This window comes from Sapajus apella, unplaced genomic scaffold (assembly GCF_009761245.1).
Source record: "Sapajus apella isolate SASKATOON/1434 unplaced genomic scaffold, GSC_monkey_1.0 scaffold34, whole genome shotgun sequence".
NCBI lineage: Eukaryota > Metazoa > Chordata > Mammalia > Primates > Cebidae > Sapajus > Sapajus apella.
In genome coordinates, this window is record NW_022436974.1 from 7,012,166 (window position 1) to 7,038,890 (window position 26,725).

The 26,725-nt window shown below is 42.5% G+C and overlaps 1 protein-coding gene across 1 annotated transcript in view; it reads right to left on the reverse strand.

Annotated features, from left to right (window-relative positions):
- Positions 1-705: 705 nt before the first annotated feature.
- The window catches only part of ENDOD1 (endonuclease domain containing 1), a 37,910-nt gene continuing 11,890 nt past the window's right edge, over positions 706-26,725 (reverse strand). The window contains exon 2 of the mRNA XM_032295727.1: positions 706-5,000. Coding sequence (XP_032151618.1) covers positions 3,798-5,000 — 1,203 coding nt within the window. The 3' untranslated portion in view covers positions 706-3,797. The remainder of the gene's footprint in view (positions 5,001-26,725) is intronic.

The following is a 26,725-nucleotide window of genomic DNA, read 5'->3' on the forward strand; positions in this document are numbered from 1 at the left end:
CAAGTGATTATGAGCACTTTCTTTAGTGAAATTTAAATTTAAAAATTGATTTGGAGTGTAGTGTTGTTAGACATCAATCATGACCTGGGGGAAAATACCTATAGAGAGAGACAACGGGAAGACTGAGAACCCATTAATGAAAGTCAAGCAGTCCACACTACATTGCTTATAGTGCAACATTTGGAAAAACAAGTATTTTGTGGTGAGTTTAGGCAAGATGCTGCCCACACTGGGAAGGCAGCCAAGAATTACTGCCACCTCCATCCCAGAGGATCACCCTACTAAAGGTCACAGAGAGGACTAGCTCCTGTCAGAGACTGCTTGTAATTTCTCTCACTGTGGGAGTTCCTAAGGAATAAACAAACAAATAAAAGTGTTTCTATAATTTTCTATGTGATTCAGATTCAGTGAAGCAGTAAGTCTTTGGTGCTTAATTATGAAAAATGTATCAAAAACACTTATTGTACCAAATAGTTTTTTAGAGTAATAAAATTGAAAAATAGTTCTAAGGCCTGTTTCACTGATCCAGACTTATGTTTTCTCATGTATGATGCAAACATTTAAAGAAATGAACAAAAGTCAGATATGACCGGAAGCTGCTTGAATTAATGTGGATCAAGAAGAAATTGGCAAAAATTCACAATCCCCAAGCCTCATTTCAGCCATTAGGATTCTCCCCTTTTAGATATTTTACAGAACTGCTCATGAGTTGTCAATAATTACTTTATTGAGCATCTGCAAAGTGCACAGCATTGTACATAGCTTGAAAAATGTCAAATTGAGTTTGTCACACCCTCTGTAAAGGCTTCCCTAATTTCCGTGATTTCGTAGTTTTTCTTCCTCTGTTCCAAGGAGCATGCTATTAGTACCTTTCTTGCAGCACTTATTTGTCCTTGATGTGTTACAAGTACGATTGTACCCTGTGTTCCCTCCACTAGATTTTGAACTCCTCAGAGACGGAATCCATGCATTGTTCATCTCTGCAACTTTGATGTCCAAATATGTGTTTGACAGACGAATGAATGATTGAATAAATATGAAGGGTGCTTCACTTTGGTTCCTTCTCCCAACTACCTAGCCTGCATTTAGGTGGAAGTGCTGATGCTGAGTGAGAAGCCAACATCCAAAAGGCACAATGGAAAAGAGGAGTGTCCAAAGGCATAGCTCATCCACAGACTAAAACATCAGCTCCATAATGAGGAAGAGGCAGCTGACCTCCCCAAGACCTCAGAACATAAAAGAGCCACAGCAAGACCTTTAAGCCAGAGGTGGGGTTCATCCACCTCAACACCTATCTCAAAGCCCAACGTTGCTCATCAGAAACAGGCCAGCAGTCCAGCCACCTGCTGTGGCTTCAGATCCAATGCAGATAGTTCTAGAGACACAGAGGCACAGCCACACTAGTAGCTCAGGGCAGTGGGTCTCAGCCACCTAACCTTACTGATACTTTTTGCTTTATTGTCCCTTTTTAGATTTCAAAACAGGCCACACAAGAATAAACAGACACTAAACAACTGGATGTGAAAAAGAAGACATTCCCAAATGGTTCTCAAGAAGCTGTTTGGATGTTGTGGTCCTTGCACAGGTGCTAAGGGACTCAAGTTGCCATGGATGCCCTTTTTGGGCCTTTCAGTATGCAGATATGTGCTAGGAGGGAAATAAGTTTCCATGGGATGCAGTAAGCATAATGCTGTACATGGATGGCTAATTGTTTTCATCACACATGCCAAATTCAGCTGATTAGTCAGGGCCTGGAGTCTGTTTGACGGATGAGGAAAGCTTGCCATGGTCCAGGAAGGAAGCTGAATAATAGCACAAACTTCCCGTGTCTGACATCCCATGTATGATGGGACATGTGCAAACAACACTGGTTCCTAATATACTCTCAGCTAGCCACGAAACTGAGGGCTAGCCTGTTGCCTCGCTGGGCCTCGAGTTCCTTATCAAATAATAGTTTGGACAGACTGTCCCTCTAGTCACTTCTAAAATTCCTTTTCTTTATCCAGCAGGATTCTTGACCAATAAGTACCAAGTCAAACCCTCACCTTTCCATTTACACTGCTGAAATAAATGGACATTGAAACTTTATGCTACCTAAGACAAGTGTTGATAAAATGCTGCTTTAAGTTTCTTAGATAAATCTGGTGCATATCTTCCTAGCACGGTCCCATGTGGTACCCATACTCCCTAAGCTTGCTTGCATCACAGACTGATCAGGATGACAGCTTGCTGGCTGCTCTTCTACTCTGGGTGTGAGTCTGCTATTTTTCTGCAAAATGTAACTCTTGCTACACTTGTGTTTCTCATCCACCACCCCCATGCAAATGATTGATGTACCATTCTCTCCTTTTTGGGAACCTGAATTTCTGCATCTAGCTTTCTGATTGATCCTGGGCTGTAGCCCCAAGATCAGTATTTCATACTTGGCTGTTACCTATCTCTCAGCAATTCTTTAAAACATTCAGAAAAATCCAGATGATTCCATCCCAATTGTGCGAAACAAAGTTTGGTTCCTCTTGTTACCATTTTTAGTGCAAGATTTAAAATGACAAGTGCTTGATCAAAAAAATTGAGAATGAGCTCTCATGTTTAACTTGTATTAATGGGGGAGTTATGTTTGTAGCCTCAAACACACTATAAGAATAATTTGCTAATATTTTTTTCCTAATTACCTAAGAGTTAATTATTCTTAAGTATTTTATATATATATATTTTTTCAGAGATGGCCAGAATAATTTTTATCTTTATTTTGTGGCTCTTTACTCTATAGTTGTACCAAAACAATCATTTAGGGGCATAAGTCAGAGTGTTTTTACTGTACTAGGTACTCACTCAGTGCATTAGAAAAATCTAGTATGTTGCAGAATATGAATTTTCATGTTACTTTAACATATAGATCTTTCATTTCAACCTTGTCGGGCAGGGAGATATGTCAAGTTAATCCAGGCTGGGCTAAAGATGTCCTTGGATCTGCAGCACCTACGAAGAGCAGGGCTGTCTACCTTCTCTTCTTTTCACCTGAGGGGACTGTATTACACCACTAAAGGGGCCCCCAAAAAAGAAAATCTTTGCCCTTCAATTCAAACTCTGTTATGCCACATTTGGCATAAAATGCTTATTACTACCTAAAATGATTTTTTTTAATGCTTATCATTTCCTGAAAGAAAAATGTAGCAAACTTCCACTTTGGAGGAAAATGGAAACCATACTGTCCTTGAGAACCATGGAAAGCTAAGAGGTGCAGAAAATTTGACATCCCCACAATGGTATTTCAACAGAGAGGCATTATCTGCATCCCACCAAGGTCAGCTGAGTTGGGGAGAAAGAGAAGCAAATGCCAAGAAATTGGCTGCAGAGTTTTTTAAAATCTGTTTTGCCTTAAATTACAAAGAGCAATGGGAAGAACAAGCTCCCTTTCTCCTTTTCTCAGAAACCCTTTGGTTTAAAGTTGTTCTCTTTCTAATACTTCCCTCCCCTATAATTTTTAATTATCAGAAATAAATACCAGTGCATTTTAGGGGATCATCTGTGTCAGAGTGCGCAAATGAAATTATTAGTGACTTGGAAGTTTGCACATATAACTGGAGGTAAACAGCAGATTACTACACCTAATCTCACCCTGAGCATTTCTTTTCTGTCAAGTCTAAATTCTGCCATCTTCCTTTGCAAAAACAACCAGACATCCTCACCAAAGGCCAAAATAGAATGATATCTGAGAGTGAACAGAAACCCACTGTAAAGACAAAATATTCCAGCTTTCAAATTCACTGTGACTGGATACTATTAGTTTTTTGAGTTTATAACTCCCCAGAATTTTCAAAAGTAACCTGGTAGCCAATCCGCTTGAAGACACTAAAAACAACCTGAAATAGGCCACCCAGGGTGCCAAAAGCAGTGTCAAAGAGCAGTGAGACAGTGCCACCAAGGCCCACTGTGATGTCCTTGCACACAATTGGAATAGCACCCATGGTATACATAGGGAAAGTGGCCACATCCACAAGGACATGAACAGGGATGCTCAGAACTCGGCAAATGGCTTTCGTCAGACAACAAAGGATCCGGAGAATGGCCCTGATGACTCTGACCATGACCTTGAGCACCTTCCAGGGAATGCTCACCAACTCTTCCCCAATGGCTATGAAGTATGAGATGGTGGCTGAGCCCAGGCGGTAAAGGCAACTTTCTATGCCATTAATCACCTGCTTGGTAGCACACCACAGGAGATATACAATGTTCTTCAGGATTGCTACCACAAGGTAATAAATTAATTGAAAAAGCTTGATAAATGGGGTAGCAATGAAGCCCATGAGTTTTCCCAAAAAGCTACTACTTCCCTCAGATGCCTCTGGAGGCAACGGAGCAGACCTCTTGTTCCTGGTGCTGGAGAGGGGACTAGAACTCTCTTGAGATTGCACCATGCGCTCTTCATCCTGGACTTGGTTAACCACTTCCAGGATTTTTTTCATTTTCTCTGTGTCTTGCTCAGTTTCACCACAGTTGTTCTGAAACAGCTGAGGGTTAAATGGAAGCAGTTTTTGAAGATCTTTCACCATCACATCTTCTATGATGTCACTGTTCCGGGTGTGCTTGACAAAGCCCATGGCCCAGCCTCCTCCAGGGACAGCACAACAGGCTGCCAGCCAAACAAACTCAGGGACTGCCACTTTGTCTTTAACTTTGAAGTCTGAGGGCACTGTGCCTGTGAGGATATAGAGGTCTTCCCCACTGCCACACTGTGGAGTCAGAGCCCGGTCCATTAGGCTGTTAAGATTCATGTACCACCGTTCCTGGAAGGACTGAGTCATCGGGGCTGAATTTGTAAGAGTAAATGTGGCCATCTGGAGGTCACTGCTAAGGGAGAACGGGTACAGCTGTCCTCTTCGGTAATCAGAATCAAGGTAATCTGTATTCAAGGCTTGCTTGCTTCCCAGGCTGTTCACAGAGGTGATGGCCTCTGCCTCACTAATCACCTCCTCAAGGTTGCTGTGGGGGTCATCGATCTGAAATAAGAAAACAAGGAGTGAGATGCATTCCTGCTCACAGCACAGAGGCAGCACATGAATCGTCCTGCCCAGACTCTGCAGAAGTCCTCATTGCTCTATTACTTCAAATGCTTGAGTTTGGAAGAACGTGGTTCTCTGGCACATGCACACTTCATTCTAATATACCAAAATCCTGGTGTTTCAAATAGACTGTTTCCTAGTTTATTACCTGTGTTTATTCCACCCTGCTCTACAGTAACACCCCTTCAATCACACACACACCCACCATCGTGATGTTCTTTGTAAAATCTGTTATAGTCTGGGGCCAGGTGTGGTGGCTCATGCCTGTAATCCCAGCACTTTGGCCCAGGCGGGTGGATCACCTGAGATCAGGAGATCAAGACCAGCCTGGCCAACATGGTGAAACCCCCGTCTCTACTAAAAATACAAAAATTAGTGGGCGTGGTGGCGGGTGCCTGTAATTCCAACTACCTGGGAGGCTGAGGCAGGACTATCACTTGAACTGGGGGGCAGAGGCTGCAGTGAGCACAGATTGTGCCATTTTACTCCAGCCTGGGCAACAGAGCAAGACTCTGTCTCATAAAAAATAAAAATCTGTTGTAGTTTAGTGAACTTCCTAATTCTTTCTTGGAATACTTTTCTATGAGCTTCAAAATAATTATACAAAAGAAAACAAGGGAAGAGTAGATCTCAATGGGCCCATAAAGCCAGAACTGCAACTCAGAAAATCAGCCACCAATGTTGGTTCCAATTTAATGGACATGTTCCCACTGAATGTTTACACATCACATTTTCAGATTTATGAAAAACAATCAACTCTAATCAGAGCATTTAAATCATGAGGGAAAATGTATAGTCTTGTGTCAGTTATTAGATATTTATCAGGCAAAACTGAAATTCAAATTAGACCAGTTGCTGTTTGAACTTAATCTCCCCAGTATTTGCTTTGATTAACAATTCATTTTCTGTCTTGGTCAATCTAGACATGCGCCATATATCAATTGCAATCAATATATATATATCCTCTCTTGGTTCTGCTTTCTTTTTAAAAATTCAATATTATTTAGGATTATTTTCATCTTACTAATCTGAAAGGACAAAAGGAAAGTGCTTAGGATTATGTCATTATCCCCCAAAATAAATTGTAAATTCTTGACACCAGGGACCATGTATATTCCCCCAGGACCCAGCCCGAGGCCTGACACATACTGGAATCTCAAGGCATTCCTGTTAATGTTTTATACCCTGGGATGGTCATCATGGCAGTATTTATAATAGCAGGAAGTGGAACCAACCCACATTTCCAAAAACAGGGAAAGGTTTTGTAAATAATGCTATGCTATATCCATCAAAGAAATAACTCATTAAAAAACATTATGGCCAGGCATGGTGGTTCACGCTTATAATCCTAGCACTTTGAGAGGCTGAGGTGGGTGGATCAGCTAAACTTAGGCATCTGAGACCAGCCTGGGCAACATGGCGAAACTTCATTTCTGTTTGAAACAAAAAATACAAAAAATTAGCTGGGCATGGTGGTAACACCTGTGGTCCCAGCTCCTCAGGAGGCTAAGGTGGCAGAATCGCTTGAGCGTAGGAGGTAGAGGATGCAGTGACTAGAGACTGTGCTACTGCACTCCAACCTGAGTGACAGAGTGACACCCCCGTCTCAAAAAATCATTAAAAAGCACTTACAATTATAAAGGGGTTCGTAATGATAAGAAAATATATGCGATAATGTTGAAAAGAAAGAGCAGGATATAAAATTAAATAGTCACTTTTTTAAAAGCCTTCGAGTATGCAAGAAAAAAGTTTGAAAGTAAACACATGACCTGTCAACATGGTTGTTTGATTCCTCGGGATTCAAGTCATATTTTTTTCCTCTATTTCCTTGTTTCTCTCCTCTTGCCTCTCTACACACATCAACCCATAATATATGTTACTTTCAAAAGGAAATTTAAAAATACAAACCTAATTAAAATGAGTAAATTCCTGCTAACTGATTCCCTAAAATTGGTGCTACTCACTAAACATAAACCCTCAGGGAAGTAAGTCAAGGCCATAGGAATTGTACACCTTTAGTCTGAGGGCAGTCCAACTGTGCATCTCTCTGGCTCTGTAATGGCAAATAAAGACACTCTCATGCATGTATGCATAGGGCAATGAATGAGCGACTTGGTATAAAAGCAGGAATATTTGCTGAAGCCTATATAGAGTAATCTATCAGCTGACCTTACTCATTCGTTCTGTGCCTTCCCCATTCTTTGAAGGAGCCATGAACCTAGGTGCTCTCCACTGCCACCACATCCCTTGTAGTACAGAGAAAAGAAGCTCATTCATTTGGTAAAGCTGCTGTCTCTGCTCTCTTATACCTGAAAGATACATCCCAAGGAAACATCAGCCTCATTATTTGAATCATAAGATGAGGATACAGCAGAGCCAAGATTTATGGAGACTTGGGTGTAAGGTCAGGAATTTCAAGATGCACATTTCTCCATGGTTACTTGGGCATTTTGTCTGCATTAAGCTGGTGCAGTGCCTTCATTCCTTCTAGGGGAAACTAAAGATTGTTTTTGAATTAGTAACCCTGTGGCAGAGCATAGGTGGAGCATGCTGGAGTGTCTTTAGCCCAAGGGCTATCCAAGGGTGAAATGTACCTACAGGGGTTGATGAAAGGCCTAAAAAATAAGCAGGGAAGAGCGACTTGGATAAGGAGGGGAAAGAGACAAAAAAAAGAGGCAGAAGGAGAACAGGGGAGGATAAAAAATGGAAGCAAGTTAAAGAGAAGTAAACGAGAGAGAATGTGTGTGCATGTGTAAGAGACAAAGTGTCCTGTTGTTAAGCAGAAACCAGGACTTACAGGGGATTTATAAAGGATTCTGGGGTTGATTCACTCCCAAACTGCTCTGCATGGTCTTCCAGTGCCACAATCAGAGGAGACTAAGCTAGGTGTTTCTGCATCCTCTTAGACTGCTTGGGTTTGTAGGGCTTCAGATTTCAGCCATGACCTTGCACCTGACAGCCAGGTAAGGCCTTTTCTGCCCAATTCCACAGGGAACTTTCCCATACACTTACATAGGAAATAAGCCAGGATGGAAGCAAGGTAGCTGGGAAGGCCATGGCCCAATTCTACACTGGGTCCTGTGCACCCCCCTGCTCTGGGCCTTCCAAGACAAAGCAGTAACTAAACTTTATGCTCCAGAAATACAGGTAGCTTGGGGCACATTCCCTTCCCTTCCCCCTGCCTTGTTCAGACCTTTATATATCGATGTTTACAATCTTCTGATGAATGCTAAACCTGGTTCTATGGTTTGATGACAAGACAGAGGACAGTGTTTAAAACTGAGACAGAATATCTGGCTACTATACCTGTATAGTGATAGGGAAATAGATTGGAGACTAATATGTTTTTAGTTCCATTTAATGCTTTTAATATAACAGATGGAAGGTATTTTTACTTTATTTTACAGATGTGGAAACCAAGACACAGAATAATGAAAAATTGCCTGTATTTCAATAATTAGTAGCAGGAACAGAACTTTTTCCCTTTCAATGATTTGTTTTTCTAGTATTTCTATTTTATTTCAAATTCTTCTGTTTTTCCCCCACTTGGGAAATCCCTTTTTATCTTTTAATAGCTTAGACACATTGATTTTTAAAGTTCCCTTAAGATTTCTCTATTTGGTTTTTCAGTTTATTTTGTTGCTTCTACTGGTTAACTTCAAAGGGGGTGTATAGGTAAGTATTTTGCAATTTCTGCTGATGATTTTATCATTATGAGAGGTCCATGGTATTTTGCTGAAAAAACACGAAACAACCAAAACCCAATAGGATTGCTTTTGAAGCTGACCCTGCCAGACCCCTATAGAATTCAGTGAACTGGGATCAGCTTCTGAGTTATTTTCTCAGTTCGGGGTTTTCTCATGGAGAAAGCAGAGCAAATATGAAGCCACACAAAGGAAAGGTGCAGTGGTAGGCCCACTTCTGGAAGGTGTGTGTCTCCACGCATGAGGTGGTGTGGGTGGCTGCTTCCTATAACAACTTGCAGGTAGAATTTACTGCCTGGTTCACCAGGGCTACAACACTTTCTCAGCTCCCAGCTTTACGCAGCAAGCCTACTTCCAGCTCCACGATATGAGCAGGGTATGTATGTGGCTTTGGCTCCCATCCCCAGGCATGTGTAGAGTCGTAGTCCTGAGGTTCCTTGTGGGTTCCCACACAAAGCTTTGGCTCTGGATTTCTTATATATTTCTGGCACTTGAAAATTTTTCTTTCTTACTTTTTTGCACAAACATGAATTTAATATTTTTTGAGAAATGATATATATTTTTTGAGACAGAGTCTTGCTCTGTTGCCCAGGCTAGCGTGCAGTGGTGCAATCTTTGCTCACTGGAAACTCTGCCGCCTGAGTTCAGGAGATTCTCCTGCCTCAGCCTCCTGACTAGCTGGGATTATAGGCACATGCCACCATACCTGGGTAATTTTTGTATTTTTAGTAGAGATGGGGTTTCAGCATCTTGGCCAGGCTGGTCTTGAAATCCTGACCTCGTGATCCACCCATCTCAGCCTCCCAAAGTGCTGGGATTACAGGCGTGAGCTACAGCGCCCGGCCAGAAAAATGATATATTTTATCTAATATTCTATGTGTTTGCAGTGTAAGGAAAGGAATTTCACATCTGCTCAGTTGACCAGATGTTTTCTCTAGGCTTAAAAAGTTTCTCATAAAGCATGCCTTGTTTCCTTTTATAACTCCTTATAGATTTATCATTGCAAAATGTATCTCCTCTGCTTAAATTTCTTTTTTTTTTTTTCTGGTATTTATACCACCCCCCGAATCAATGTTTGGTATGAGTAGGACAGTAATTTTCAGCACTTTTATTGATGGTAGTAAGGAACTACATTGGCTGAAGCCTCTCACTAACAATAGGCTACAGGGACTCTCAGCCCTTTCCTAAATCACATTGGCCACTTGGTAAACAATCTGATTCTGTTTTCTTACTAATTCCTTTGTATTATCTATTACCCATAACTCTTTCATCTGTTCATGCAGGTATTTCTATCTCCTTGAAATTCATTTCTGTCAATTTTATTTTTTGCAACTTGCAGTTGTCAAAAAAACCTGGACATTACATTATGAAGTCACTTTAGCATATCATTTATAAAAACATATTAAATCCTAGGACCTTTTATTTTATTTTGTTTTTTGAGACAGAGTATTGCTCTGTCACCCAGGCTGGAGTGTAGTGGCCTGACATTGGCTCACTTCAACCTCTACCTCCTGGGTTCAAGTGATTCTCCTGCCTCGGCCTCCCGAGTAGCTGGGATTACAGGCTCGTGCCACCATGCCCGGCTAATTTTTATATTTTTAGAAGAGAAGGAGTTTCACCATGTTGGCCAGGCTGGTCTTGAGCTCCTGACCTCAAGTTATCTGCTCGCCTCTGCCTCCCAAAGTGCTGGGATTATAGGCGTGAGCCATGGCACCCAGCCCTTAGGACCTTTTACGCTAACTGATCTCCACTGAGGGAAATGCCTGTTAGCCCACCATGCTGTCTCCCTGTTTTAAGACCAGTTTTTTATTCTATGACAAAACTTTCTTCTGATCCCAAATTGACTCATGGTTTAATAACTTTTGTTGAAGAATCTTCTGAAAAATCTAAATAAAATCAGTATAACATCCTGAATCATTACCATAAATTACTGACAACACTGCAATTTCTGGATTATACCTGCCCATCTGCACACACCACCAATCTTCCTCTTTGGTTTCCCAATGGAATCTACAGGGGAACACACAAAACTCTGTCTTATTCACCTCCCAGCTGACCATTACCATGATCACTTAACTCTACAAAACAACTAAGTATATACTGGTAGGCTCTCATTTTCTGAAGGGATGCCGAAGTGTGTGTGTGTGTGTGTGTGTGTGTGTGTGTATGTGTGTGTGCCTGTATGTGAAATTTAAATACCCACTTGATCTGTGTGTGTGTGCCCGTATGTGAAACTTAAATACCCACTTGATCTACGGGAAACTGTATTACAATTCATAGGCTGGGCATGGTGGTTCACGCCTGTAAACCCAACATTTTGGGAGGCAGAAGTGGGTGGATCATCTGAGGTCAAGAGTTCAAGACCAGCCTGGCCAACATGGTGAAACCCTGTTTCTACTAAAAATACAACAAAATTAGCCAGGCATGGTGGCGCATGCCTGTAGTCCTAGGTATGCAGGAGGCTGAGGCAGGAGAACAGCTTGAACTCAGGGAGGTATAGGTTGCACTGAGCTGAGATCACGCCATTGCACTCCAGCCTGGGTAACAAAGCAAGACTTTGTCTCACAAAAGAAAAAAAAAATAGAAAAATAAAAATAGTAATATTATTTGATTAAAATAGTCTTAGTATATCCTTTGATACACTGTCACTTAAAGGGCAGATGTATTTTTACGTGGTCTCTGCAGACATGGTTTAATGATCTGGTTATCGCAATTACAGTAAATTACTGACAACACTGCTCCCTAAAGACAAAAATATACCTATGATGTAAGAGGTTATTTCAAATAGCCATTTCTGGATTATACCTACCCATCTGCACACACCAATCTTCTCTTTGGTTTCCCAGTGGAATCTCTAGATACAGGGGAACACACAAGCTCTCTCTTATCCACCTCCCAGCTGACCTAATCCCTCTGGACTGTCAATGTAATTTGACACAGTTCCTGTATTTAATGGAAAAATGTCTTTCTAATTTCAACATGTTAAGTAGGTTTTAGAAAAATGAGCTGTCTTCACTCTACTAGCCTCCTGCCCCATAAATACTCTTATAATAAATTCCTTTTGAAATTTTGTACCAAGAAAAAAAAATTTCTCTCAAAGCATTGATCTATTTTCTTATATCAGATAGTAAAACCTATTTAAATCCCTAGGTGTTTTTTTTGTTTGTTTGTTTCAGAATTAAATGAAGAGAAACAACATTTTTATAATATGCATGTAAGGAAACCAATGAAAAATTGAAAAGTGTATTGGAGAGGAAATATTCATCCATTCAACAATATTTGTTAAGCCTATATTATGGATGACTAGCACTGCAGGAGGAAACATGGAAACTGAAAATAACAACCACCACCACCATTTATTAATCACTGTATGCCAAACACTCTTTATGAGCTCCATGTGTATTGTTAATAAGTCAGGAAGGGGCTGAGCTAACTATTCTCTCCTTTAAACTTGCAACAACTATGTATTATTACTACCATGTACAAGACAGATGAGGAAACTGAGGCACATTGAGATTCAGTCACTGAAGAAGAAAATGAAGAGGGAGCACAGCAAGATGGCAGAATAGAAGGCTCCACTGATCATTCCCCCGTAAGGACACCAGTTTAATAACTGTCTACACAGAAAACTACCTTCATAAGAACCAAAAGTCAGGTGAGCACTCACAGTACCTTGTCTTAACTTCATGTCATTAAAAGAGGCACTAAAGACATAGGAAAAACAATCTTGAATCACCAACACCACCCCTCCATCTCCCAGCAGCACTGGCATGGTACAGAGGGCAATTCTATGCACTGGGGAGAGAGGAGTACAGCAACTGTGAGGCACTGAACTCAGTGGTGCCCTTGTTACAGCAGGAAGCAAAACTGGACCAAACTCAGCTGATCCCTGCCCATGGAGGGAGAGCATTAAACCAGCCCTAGTCAGAGAAAAGTTGCCAATCCCAGTGGCTAGAACTTGACTCTCCACAAGCCTCACCACTGTGGGCTAAAGTGTTATGGGCCTTAAATAAACTTGAAAGGCAGTCTCCTAGGTGAGCCCAAGTGCTGAACTGGGCCCAGAGCCTGTGATCTAGGGGGCATGTGACCTACTGAGACACCAGCCAAGGCAGCTAAGGGAGTGCTGGCATCACCCCTCCCCTAACCCCAGGTGGCACAGCTTACAGCTCCAAAAGAGACCTCTTCCTTCTGCTTGAGAAGAGGGAGAAGAATGCAGAGAACTTTGTCTTGCATTTTGGACACAGGCTCAGCCACAGCAGGATAGGGCCCTGGTCAGAGTTGTGAGGCCCCCTTTCTAGGTCCTAGCTGCTGGATGACATTTCTAGATACTCTGGGCCAGAAGAAAGCCTGTTGCCTTGAAGGGAAGGATCTAGTCCTGGCAGGATTTGTCACCTGCCAACTGAAGAGCTTTGGGGCCCTTAATCATCAGCAGCAATACCTAGGTAAGTATGTCATGGGACTTAGAGGAGACTCTGAGACTTGCTGGCTTCAGGTGAGATTCAGCACAATGCCAGCTGTGGTGGCTTCAGGGAGACACTTCTCTTGTCCAAGAAAAGTGGAGGAAAAAGTGAAGAGGACTCTATCATGCATCTTAGGTACCAGCTCAGCCACAGAGGGCATCAAGCGGGCTCTTGGGGCCCCTGATTCTAGGACTTGGCTTTTGAATGGCATTTCTGGACCTGCCCTGGGTCAGACAGAAGCCCACTGTCCTCAAGGTATGTCCCAGGCCAGGTAACATTAACCACAGGCTGACTTAAGAAACCTTGGAACTAAAGGGAACATTGGCAATAGTATCCTGGCAGTACTTTTTGAGAGACTGTGGTGCCAGTGGCCACAGGGTGAGGCTCATCTGCCTTTGGAAAGGGGAGGGAAGAGTGAGAAGGACTGCATTTTGTGGCTTGAATGCCAGCTCAGCTGCAGTAGACTAGAACATCAGGTAGATTTCTACGGTTTTTGACTCTAGTCCCTGGCTCCCAGATGGCACCTCTAGACATGCCCGAGGCCTGGGGGAACTCACTGCCTTGAATGGAAAGACACGGGCATGGCTGGCTTTGCGACCTGCTGACTGTGGAGTCCAAGGTCCTTGAGCAAACATAGGCAGTAGCCAGGGAGTGGTTACAGCAGGCTGTGGGTGAAGCAAGTACTGTGCTGGCTTCAGGTCTGACCCAGCACAGTCCTAGTGGTTGTCGCCACCGGGGTGCTTATGTCACTCCATCCCCAGCTCCAGGTGGCTCAGAACAGACAGAGAGGCTCTATCTGTCTGAGAGAAAGTAAGAGAAAGGAACAAAAACTCTGCCTAGTAACCCAGAGAATTCTTTCTGATCTCATCTCAAGACCATCAAGGTGGTACCGCTGAGTCTGCAAGAACCAGTGTTACTGGGCTTGGGACGCCCCCTAAAGCAGCTATGCTTAGATTACAACACCCGAGGCCTTTCACATCTTTGCAGAGCCTTCCAAGAAGGATGGGTACAAGCAAGCCTAGACTGAGAGGACTACAATAAATACCTAACTCTTCAATACCCAACATAGACGAACATCTACAAGTATCAAGACCATCCAGGAAAACATGACCTTATCAAATGAACTAAATAAAGCACCAGGGACCAATCCTGGAGATACCGAGATACGTGACTTTTCAGACAGAAAATTCAAAATAGCTATATTGAGGAAACTCGAAGAAATTCACGGCAACACAGGGAAGGAATTCAGAATTCTATCAGATAAATTTAACAAAGAGATTGAAATAATTAAAAAGAATCAAGCCAGAAATTCTGGAGCTGAAAAATGCAATTGACATACTGAAGAATGCCTCAGAGTCCTTTTAATAGCAGAACTGATCAAACAGAAGAAAGAATCAGTGAGCTTAAAGACAGGCTATTTGAAAATACGTAGTCACAGGAGACAAAAGAAAAAGAATAAAAAACAATGAAGCACACCTACAAGATCTAGAAAAGAGCCTCAAAAGGGCAAATCTGAGAATTACTGGCCTTAAAGAGGATGTCGAGAAAGAGCTAGAAGTAGAAAGTTTATTCAAAGGGATAATAACAGAGAACTTCCAAAACCTAGAGGAAGATATCAGTATCCAAGTACAAGAAGGTTACAGAACACCAAGCAGATTTAACCCAAAGAAGACCAAGAGATTTACCTGGCAAAGGTCAATGATAAAGAAAGGATCCTAAAAGCAAGAAGAGAAAAGAAACAAATAAAATACAATGGAGCTCCAATATACCTGTCAGCATACTTTTCAGTGGAAACCTTACTGAATATCCATATGCAGAAGAATGAAAGCAGACCGCTATCTCTCACCATATACAAAAGTCAAATCAAAATGGATGAAAGACTTAAATGTAAGACCTCAAACTATAAAACTACAAGAAAACATTAAGGAAAATCTCTAGTACATTGCTCTGGGCAAAAACATCTTGAGTAATACCCCATAAGTACAGGCAACCATAATAAAAATGGACACATGGATCACAACGTTAAAAATCTTCTACACTGTAAAGGAAACAATAAAGTGAAGAGACAACTCACAGAACAGGAAAAAATATTTGCAAACCACACATCGGACAAGGGATTAATAACCAGCATTATAAGAAGTTAAAACAACTCAATAGGAAAATATCTAATAATCCAATTTAAAAATGGGCAATCAACCTGGGTAACATAGTGAAACCCCATCTCTAAAAAAAATTCATCTGGGCATGGTGGTGTGGACCTGTAGTCTCAGCCACTCAGGAAGCTGAGGGTGAGAAGATCACTTGAGCCCAGGATGTAGAGGCTGCAGTGAACCAAGACTGTGCAACTACACTCCAGCCTGGGCATTAAAGTGAGACCCTGTCTCAAAATCAATCAATCAATGGATCAATCAAACATAATAAAAAATGAGCAAAAGATTTGAATAGATATTTCTCAAAAGAAGACATACAAATAGCAAACAGGTATATGAAAAGGTGCCCAACATCATCAACCATCAGGGAAATGCAAATCAAAACTACAATAACATATCATCTCACCCTGGTTAAAATGGCTTGTATCCAAAAGACAGGCAATAACAAATGCTGGTAAAGATGTAGAGAAAAAGTAACCCTCTTATACTGTTGGTGGGAAATAAAGTACTGTAACCACTATGGATAACAGTTTGAAGGTCCCTTAAATAACTAAAAATAGAGCTATAACATGATGTAACAATTCCACTTCCGAGTATATATCCCAAAGAAAGAAAATCAGTATATCGAAGAGATACCGAGATATCTGCATTTCTATGTTTGTTGCAGCACTGTTCAAAATAGCTAAGATTTTGAAGCAACCTAAGTGTCCATCAGCAGATGAATAAAGAAAATGTGGTACATATATACAATGAAGTACTAGTCAGTACTTAATGTAATGACTGGTGGTCATTACATTAAGGGAAATAAGCTAGTCACAGAAATTCAAACATTGCATTTTCGCACTTATTTGTGGGATCTAAAAATCAAAACAAGTGAACTAATGGAGCTAGAGAGAAGAGGATGGTTACTAGAGACTAGGAAAGATACTGGGGAGTGTGGGGGAGGTGGAGATAGTTAATGGGCACAAAAAAATAGAAAAAAAGAAAAATAAGACCTAGTATTCGATAGCACAATAGGGTGACTATAGTCAATAACACTTTAATTGTACATTTAAAAATAACTATAAGAGTAGAATTGGATTGCTGGTAACATAAAGGATAAATGCTTTAGGGTATGGATATCCCATTTTCCATGATGTGATCATTATACATTGCATGCCTATATCAAAATATCTCATATACCCCATAAATACATATACCTACTATGTACCATTACATGCCTGTATCAAAATCTTATATATCCCATAAATATATACACCTACTATGTACCCACAAAAAAGTTAAATTAAAAAAAAGTTTCAGTAACTTGCCTATGGTCACAAGGTTAGTATGTGACAGAACTATGTGCTAACTTAGGAAGTCCAGCCCATAGCTGGTGTTCTTAATCACTGTTACACATGCCTCAAAATGGGCCTTTGCGTCAAGAAAGTCACCATCTATTTGTGGACACAAAAACAGATATATACAATTTAAACAGAAAATCCAAAGAAAAACAATAGCATAATGCAGTTTATATCAACTGCTAAATAAATGTTAGGAAGAAAAAAAACAACGGAATTTCAGAGGAAGCAAGGGCCCAATGAGTGCAGTCAGGGAAGACTCTTGGAGGAAACAAACCTGAAGTGGAACTTGAAGGACATACAAGATGTTGACAGATTTGGTGAAAGAGAAAGGTCAGTAAAGCTTTAGCAAGATTTCTACACAAAGGCTTAAGGGCAGAAACAGGCAGCCTATGCAAATGCGACACTGGGTAAGGAATAGTGACGGATTACTTGGAAAGCGCAGCAGGGGATCAGACTAAAATTTCAAAAATATTGTTGCATCCCATTTACCCTTCATGTAACCATACAATGGCATCATTACCATTTCTGATGGGAAAACTGAAACTCAGATGAAGGTCAGGTACAAAGGCAGTACAAAGTATGTGGAAGAACCAGGGCTTAAGCCCAGCTTCTCTGATTTCAAAGCTCCTAACTACATGCCAGTAGCAGCCCAAGCCTGAGAATGAGGAAGGGAATGCTGAGAGCCACAGAGCATACACCGTGAGAAAACAGGATAAGAGAACAATTAAGAGACACAAATGGTGCTGTAAGGAGAATCAGTTGTCTAGGGTCATGTCAAAAGTCACAGGAAGAGAAGGCTTTAGCTAGGGAATGATCAATAGTGTGTGCCACCTGCTGCAGAGAGGAAACAGCAGGATGGAGTTAAGGCTCATGCCTTTGGTGATTAGAGACTAGTAGGGACCAAGGGTTCAGGAAAGAAGATAGTTGGTGGAAGTGACTGAGTATGGGCAAGAGGAGACTGCAGCAAGAGGCCTCTTGTTTGAGAAGTCTGTAGGTAGAGGCAGGTGAGGAACAGGACCTCAGGCTTTGGGGACAAGAGGATTGCACGTATAAACAAACATCATCTTCCATGCAAGGTAAAGGGAACTCGGGAAAGTTGGGGTTACTTGAGTATCTGTATGATGGAGCATCTTAGGGTAGGTTACCTGAAGCTCTAGAGCAGGGGTCCCCAACCCCAGGGCCACGGACCAGTACTGGTCCACACAGAAGGAGGTGAGCAGTGGGCAAGCAAGCGAGGTTTCATCTGTATTTACAGCCACTCCCTATCACTTGCATTATCGCCTAAGCTCTACCTCTTGTGAGGTCAGCTGTGGCATTAGATTCTCATAGGAGTGTAAACCTTACTGTGAACTGCGCATGCAAAGGATCTAGGTCGACTGCTCACTATGAGAATCTAACGCTTGATGATCTGTCACTGTCTCCCATCACCCCCAGATGGGACCGTCTAGTTGCAGGAAAATAAGCTCAGAGATCCCACTGATTCTACGTTATGGCGAGTTGTATAATTATTTCATTATAGATTACACAGTAATAATAATAGAAATCAAGTGCACAATAAATGTAATGTGCTTGAATTATCCCGAAACCATCCCTGTGCTCCCTGGTCCATGGCAAAATTCTCTTCCATGAAACCTGTCCTTGATGCCTAACAGGTTGGGAACCTCTACTCTAGAGCATCCCAGGGGGAATGCTCAGAAGGGCATGGGTTGGAGGAGCAGGGAGGCACTGAACAGACTCCCATCACTAAGGACTTCTGGACTGCAAAATCCATGCAAATGTCAGGGGCCGGAGTCACCAGTGCAGATTTTCCATGGGGAGTTTGTCACTGAGGAGGGAGGAGTAGCTGTTTGTGGAAAGTGGCCCTCAGGGAGCACAAGTATGAAGCTTTGGAGCCTGCAAGTACAAACACTGCTCACTGGCCTCCTCCACTCCTTTTCCGTCCTCCTTTGGCCCAACCACTCTTTTCTCAACTTCTCTAGGGCTAGAATCATGTCATCTTCATAAGCTGTTTCTCTGAAATAGCTCCGAGACATGACAGGGACTAGGGAGTTCAACTCCCTTCCCAGCATCAACCTTGTTCAGTGTCTTGATGTGACAGAGGATCCCATAGGGCCAGAAGACTAAGAAAGGGGTCAGGTGTCCCAGCTGAGGCCAGTCAGGGGACTACACCATGGGACAATAGAGTGAGAGTAACCCTGACAGCAGAAGGGGAGTGACAGAATGTCTCAGAATGCACAGGAGGATGAGGACTCTCTGTAGAGGGCTAGAATGAGTGAGTGGGAAGAATGGAAAAGGGGATAGGGCTTGTAATGTGCTACTAACATTGGCCATTGACTTTAAAAAGTGTACATGTGCACGTGCACATGCGTGCACACACACACACACACACACACACACACACACACACAGGGACTTGAAAGTCAGGAGAAAAGAGTTGTCATAGAGAAGGGAATTGAGTGTACTGGGGAGTGGGATCCTGTGCATTTGCCCCTAGTATTTTCATAGGCTGTGGACTTCTCAAAAGTTGGGATCATCTCTTGTCCTCTTTGCCTAGGTCATAATGGAGACTGCATTTGGCAGGTTCTTGGTAGGTATCTGCTAATTAGTACACTGGTGACCATGATGGCAGCAATGGAACAAGAGAAGGGAGAGAGCAAGGGGATGATATTGGGAGCCCGAGGAGGAGTCAGCCTCTTCTGATAACTCAGGGGAGGATGAAAGGGGGGCAGATGAGGGGCTGGTGTTGGCAATTACTAGGGAAATGGTGGTCTGCTTCTCTGCCATGGTGGCCAGGGGCCAAGAGCATAGGGAGAATTGGGAATGTCTTTAGCCTCCTGAGGTCACTGCGCCAGGGAATTTGCAGAAGAGGGGAAAAAAAGGCTGCCGAAAAGAAAGGAAGCCCCCATAGAAGTACAGGCAGGACAAGTGGGGCAGGACAGCTCTGCTGAAGCCAGGGTTTGAGGTTTTGTACTTAGATCCCCAGCAATGATCTGCAGTCCAGAGACAAGAACAGAAAAAGAACCGGCCTACGCGAATCCTGGGAGCCTTGTCCCTGCAAACAGATTGAAGCAACTGAACTTGAGAACCAAGTGGACATGGGCCCAAGGTTGCAGGTGACAGCTAATGGGACCACTGACGTGAAGAGACTGAGCAGCACAGGTGCAGGTAAAGAGCAAGACAGGCTCAGTGGTGATGGGGAGCAGGAGAAGGCTGGGTTCTCAGAGTAGCAGCATGACAGCAGCTTGCAGTGGCAGGCCAGGTGTGGCCCTGCTGCGGATGGGCAGCTTGTGTGCATGGAGACAGCGCCTCAGCATGTAGGACACAAGTGGGCAGTTGAGTTTGGCAGGCTGACCTCCAAGGACAAAGCAGAGGAGTCTGCCGCTGCACTGAAATGGTATGTGTTTCCATCAGTCTGAACCACTGAATTGAAGGGCCAGGGCCAGTGCCCAATTATCTCTGTGTTCCCACACCTAGCATGATGGTCCTGCACACCAGGAGGTGACTGGCATTAGTTGAAAGAATGATCTCATTTAAGCCCCACAACGATCTTCTGATGTGCATAGGATTGCCTCCAATTTGCAGATGAGTCTCCACAGAGAACTGGCTCTCCTCTAACTCTGTTCCTCTGTCTGCTGCGAGGAAAAGGTGGTACCCATAACAGACCATCAACGTGGTTATTAAACTCTGCAATGACTCACCATGGAGGGTGGAGTTTCCTTCCCCTGGAGAATTTTAGGCTGAGGCTAGATAAGCACATGCAGAGGATGATTCAGACAAGATCCTGTGGTCAGGAGATGATCGAGGGAGCTATCTAGGGAGTTGGATAGCTATTTCCTTAGAGGTTTGCTTTATTTTTCAACAAGAGTTAACATAATAGAATGAGCTGAATAGTGGGTGTTCCTATTTTGTTTCTGCTGTGTGAACTACGATACAGGCATATGCTCACACACACTGGGATGTAAAAGTAATGCCACCATCCCTGCTGCTGTCACCAGGTGGGTCGAAGAGCCCCTCCTTAGAGGAGATCATGAGTGCAGCTGATAACGGGAACATCAGATAATCTTATTGGAGCTTCCTACAGGGGCCTAAAAGTCCTCTGCACAGTCACACAGTAGGATGAACTCAATCTGAGGCTGGGGGAGCCCTAGGAGAACATACTTGCCATGGAAAATACCCAGCAAGGGAAGGAGCTGCCTTTCAACAATGAAGCAGGAGGCTAGTGGGGCCACAGCAGATTAAGGACATTTGAGGAGAAATAAACCATGAGGCCTTTTCAGCTCTCAGGAAAGAAATCAAGTTCCAACCCACCCATTTCAGGAAAAAAAAAATCTTCCGTGCTTGGCATCTAAAATACTCTTTATCCTCTTGGGAATAGAAACAGCTTTAGAAGAATTAGGGGAATGTTCGTTTTTTTTTTTTTCTTTTTTTGTGTGTGTATGTTTTTAAAAAGAGAAATTCAGAGCTTTTCATTTCCTGAAAGGCCTTTTAGCTGAGCATTTCCTTGTCCACTCCACCTTCCTCTGGTGAATCACCCTTCCTCTAGACTCCCAGCACCACTCATAAACCTTCCCGGCTGTGGGAAGGAGGAGGCATTTCCAGCTCTGGCCTGTGCTGTGCACACCCATAGGTGTTGGCAAATTGTGGGACTACAAAGACAAATGGCTAAAGAGCTGTCTCCTCAATCAGAGGACAGAAGATAGAAGGATTGAAAGGGTGGGTGTTCTACTTGCATTTCAGATTTCTCTTTTTCTTGAGAAGTTGAAAAAATAAAAATAAAAGGAGGAATGTTTTAAATTCACCAACTCCAAACTGGCAATAAATGCAGGCAAGAAAGGCCTGTGTGAAGGCTAACGGATGGCTTGGGGGAAAACAGACTCTTGGGGGACTCCTCTGCTGCTCATCAACACAGAGCTTGGAGTTTCAGGCTCCTCCTGGGAGCCTAAGAAAGTGTGTGGACTCCGGCCAGGTGCGGTGGCTCATGCCGGTAATCCCAGCACTTTGGGAGGCCAAGGTGGACGGATCACAAGGTCAGAGGATCAAAACCAACCTGGCTAACATGGTCTCTACTAAAAACGAAAAAAAATTAGTTGGGTGGGAGTGGTGGCACCTGCAGTCCCAGCTACTCAAGAGGCTGAGGCAGGAGAATCGCTTGAACCCGGGAAGTGCAGGTTGCAGTGAGCCGAGATTGCTCCGCTGGACTCCAGCCTGGGCAACAGAGCGAGGCTCCAACTCAAACAAAAAACAAAACAAAAAAAGTGTGTGGACTCCTTTAAGGCCTTTCCAGACTGCAGTACCTTCTCAGGTTACATCATCCCTGGTCTTCTTTGGTTTCCTTCCTCATTACTCACAGAAGCCTATTTTCCACTCTGCACTCTGCTTTCCTTTCCAGAGCAATTATTCTTAGCATTGACTGTGTGGTACAGAATTCAGAGGAGTCCCTTACATTGAGAAGCTTCCATTTCTAATTTTTTCCACCTTCTGAGTTCAGACAAGATCAGAGGTTCTTAGGCCTGGCTGCACATCAGAATCACCTAGGAGCTTTAAAAATATCTTCAGGCCTCACCCAGACCTCTTAAACCCATAAAAAGAGTGCCTACCTCACCCCTAACCCCCAGTATTAGGGTGTTTTTAAATTTCCCCAGGTGATTCCAATATGACTGTGAATTAGGAAGGCTAGCTCTTCATCAGATTCTCATTGATCATTCTCTGAAGAATTTACGCCCCTGCCTTGACAGCCACTGCAGGAAATTAGTGATGCCTCCTTAAATCAATAGTTTTCAAAATTCAGTTTGCTTCGAATACAAAAATTGTATTAATGCTAATTGTATGAATACTAATTATTCAAACTGAATTAGTATTAATGAACACATGGACGCAGGGAGGGAAACAACACTCACTGGGGCCAATTGGGGAAGAGTGGGGGGTGGGGACATAAAAGAAACAAGCCAATGCATGCGTGGCTTAATACCTAGGTGAGGGGTTGTTGGGCACAGCAAACCACATGGCACATATTTACCTATGTAACAAACATGCACATCCTGCACATGTATTCCAGAACTTTAAAAAAAAACAATTAAAAAAAAAAAACAGTATAACAACTATATACAAAGCATTTACATTGTATTAGGTATTCTAAGTGATCTAGAGATGATTTCAAGTATACAGGTAGATATATCTAAGTTATTGTAAATACCATGCCATTTTACATAAGGGACTTGCGCATCAAGGATTTTGGTTTCCACAGGGAATCCTGAAACCAATCCCTCATGGATACCAAGAAACAACTGTAGTTTCCTCATTAAACCCTGTTGGATAGACTATTTTGAGTGTGCCATATGTTTCCAGCCAGGCCCCTGATTGATACGGCCCTAGTGAAATGTTTTCCAAGGCCCAGCTCACCCAGTCCTGGAAGATCATATCCACAACCAAGTATTTCTGACACTGTCTCTGAAAGAGCAGCATTTCTTACACATGACCCTCTCCCACCCACCTCCATGACAGTCACAACCAAGGGCCACCCAATCTGGCCAGCAGCCAACCATATGTCTCCCTTGGGTTTTCAGTGTAAGAAACTTAGCAACAGCCAGTGAAGTGTGTGAAGCCTCCTAGATGCACTTTGTGGTTGGCAGCCAGGCTGAGCCATGGGAAAGCCAAACTGTTTAAAAGAGAGAAGATAGAGACAGGGTAGGAAAAAGACCCTGAAGATGCTGTGGGACCCTTTGGTTTCTGGAAGGTTCCCAAGTCTGGTTCCTTTGGGCTCAGTGTATATCTCTTTTCCTGTGCCTGTGAATCTACCTGTGGTATCTTTCAACAGTCCTGCCCTTCACTTGAGTAAGCTCGGATAAGTTTTATGATTCATGCATCAATGAGTTTGAAATATCAGAAATACTGCTCTTATGAGAACCCAGTAAGGCCCTTGAGGGAATAGGGATAGGAAACTTGCAAGCAATGGAAACTTCTAAACTCCAGAGTTAAAACTGGGAAACAAATGAAGAGACAAATCTTTTCTTTTCTTTTTTTTTTTTTTTAAAAAAAAAAAAAAGCAAACAGGGTTTCTCATTCCAGTTGCCCAGGTTGGAGCACAGTGGTGCAATCGTGGCTCACTGCAGCCTCCATCTCCAGGGATGAGGTGATCCTCCCGCCCAGCCTCCTGAGGAGCTGGGACTATGGGCATATGCCACCATGCTGGGCTAATGTTTTGTATTTTTAGTAGAGATGGGGTTTTACCACATCCAGGCTAATCTGAAACTCCTGGATTCAAGCAATCCACCAGCCTCGGCCTCTCAAAGTGCTAGGATTACAGGCATGAAGCACCACGTCCAACCAGGACAAGCTGTCTTGATCCCAGAAGTCTGGGAGCAGATCAGAGGGGTATCCCAGGGAACAAAGAGAAGAAATTTCAACCAAATTCTTCTAAAGGGAAGAGTGGGCAACAATAACAGAGGATCTCACAGAGCCACTGAATTCAGACTAAGAGCTAAGGCCAGTCACGGGCAAGGTGGTGACAGAGCAGGAGTGTGTGAAATGAAGGGCGCTGTAGCAATAACACTCCATAGACACAGGAGCATTACATTCATCCTAGCTGTATACAAGTCAGACGGTCTGGGAAGCAACGGTTACTTAATTCATTCAACGTGCTTAACATATATGCGCCAAGTGTTTAGGCACAATGCAAACTGCCTTTTGCACGCATTGTCTCCCTGAATCTTCTTAACTCCTCTGTATGATGGAGACAATTTATTAGTCCCATGCCACAGATGGAGAACTGAGCTCTATGAGATTTGATAGTATTTCCAAGGTCACATAGCTGATAAATGGCAGAGCTGGGACTCCCAATACAAAACACTACTCTGCATGTTTAATCCTTGCCCCTTAGCAGCTAACAATCTAGTGAGAGAGAGGTAAACCAGTTCTTGGTCATGAACTGCCTTCCCGGTTGAGTAATAAGACACCCAGGGGCAGGGACTGTGTCTTGTTCCAGGACGACGTCTTGGATTCCTATTTCTTAATTTAGTCCTAAGATCTCAATAAACGGTTTTGATGCTGATGAAAATGACAACCCTGATGATATCAGCAGCAGCTGGATGTCTGAGGATCAATCCTTTGCAACACTATGAGTCTAGAGCGGCTGACCAGGAATGAATAAATAAATAAAAAGATAACCAAGCAAACAAACAAGGTGAGCTTGTTTCTGTTACTGAAGCTCCCTGTAATTCCATGCCTACTCTTAAACCCCAATTCACTGGTAGAGAAGGGAACGAAGTCATTATAAATTCTTGTCTTTCATTGGTTGTGACCACATTTATTGTAGAAATGAATGGTTAGAATCACTGAGAGAAAACATACACACACACACACACACACACACACACACACACACACACACACACACACACTCTACTCTCCCTAGTTCCTTAACTCCTCTTTCTTTAACTGTGGGAGGAATTGAAGAGTAGAATGGCACCCAATATTGACAACAGTGAAAGCAACAGCAGTAACAAGCCCAGCCAATAAACCACCTGGGCATGGAATTGCAGTCTGAGACATCACTGTCAACTCAATTATGAGTCAATCTCACCTGAAAACTTGGAAAGTCCACAGCCTGTCTCTACACAAGATTATAACCATAATAAACAGCCTTTCTCCAAAGGCAATTGGCAAAATTCACCTTGCATTTTAAAGATCATTAGAGAAGGGGACTTAGCCCTTAACTCTTTTCCATAACATAATAACTCTTAACTATCAGAAAATGGCTTATTTGTATCCAACCTAAATCTTCCTCCAGCCTTTAAGCTTACCACTTCTTTTTCTTTTCTTCTTTTAAGCAGAAAAGAGCCATCTGCTTCTCAATGCTATGTAATAAATATAATTTGAGGTTAATAATATCTGCCCTCAGGCAAAATAACTTCCCATTTTCTCTCCTGGGTTTTCTCCTGGGCTTTACGAAGGTAGCTCTTCTTCAAGTCCCTGTAAATGTGAGGCCAAAGGCAGTAGGCTTTAGTAACAGAACGCCAGATTAGAAATGTGGAGATCTGTCAGCTCCACCGCTTGCTGGCCTTCTGACTTTGGGCAGACCAGTGACTCCCTGGGCCTCTGCCTCTTCTTCTTTAAGAGGAAAAGGATAATGCCCTTCTGTGCAGAACAAGGAAGGGGAAGGAAGGTTGGATTTTTTCAAGCCACCTGTGAGTTACACACTATATATTCTTGAAATAAAAATGCAATGAAGTTTGACAATTGAAAATGTCTGTGGAAGAAAAAATATAAAGAAAAATTAAAAAGGAAAATATGATGAAGTAGACTTTATATTTAAAGTTCTGAGGTCTTCTATTTCTAAGTTAAAAAGCTTAATAAAGTAAATTGTTTACACTTATGTGCAAACTCACCCACTAATGAGGTCCCTACACTCTTCTACTCCATTGATACGGGGGTCGTTTGAGGGGCCTGTTAGATGCAGCCTCATAGAGTTCAAAGAAATGCCAAACCTTTGGAACTAGAATAAAAGGTATGAAATAGTCCATGTGTCTGTAAGTGTAATGGAAATTTCTAAATGTTACATACATACGCACAAACTGTAAAGACTGGATATCTCTGAGAAATGGGAACTTTTCTTTACACAGTTCTGGAATGCTAAAAAAATTTTTTTGCCATGAGCATATGTTACTTTTATACTCATAAAAAACTAAATATTGTAAATAATCACCACCACCACCAAGACAATAAAAAGGTTAGTTAAAAACTATCTGTACGTCTAGATCTAGCTGCTGTGCCGTAATAGGAATAGGATTGCACAGCTTGTACATCTTACTGCCACTGCTCAGTCCACACTTGCCAAGGGCTTACAGTTCAACAACATTTTTTGATCACAAACTGAGTGCTGGAATTATGCTAGACCAGTGTTTGGCCAATACCAGCTCATGAGCCAAATCCAGCCCACCAACTGTTTTCATAAATTAAGTTTTCTTGGAACATAGTCATATTCATTCATTTATGTATTGTCTGTGGTTG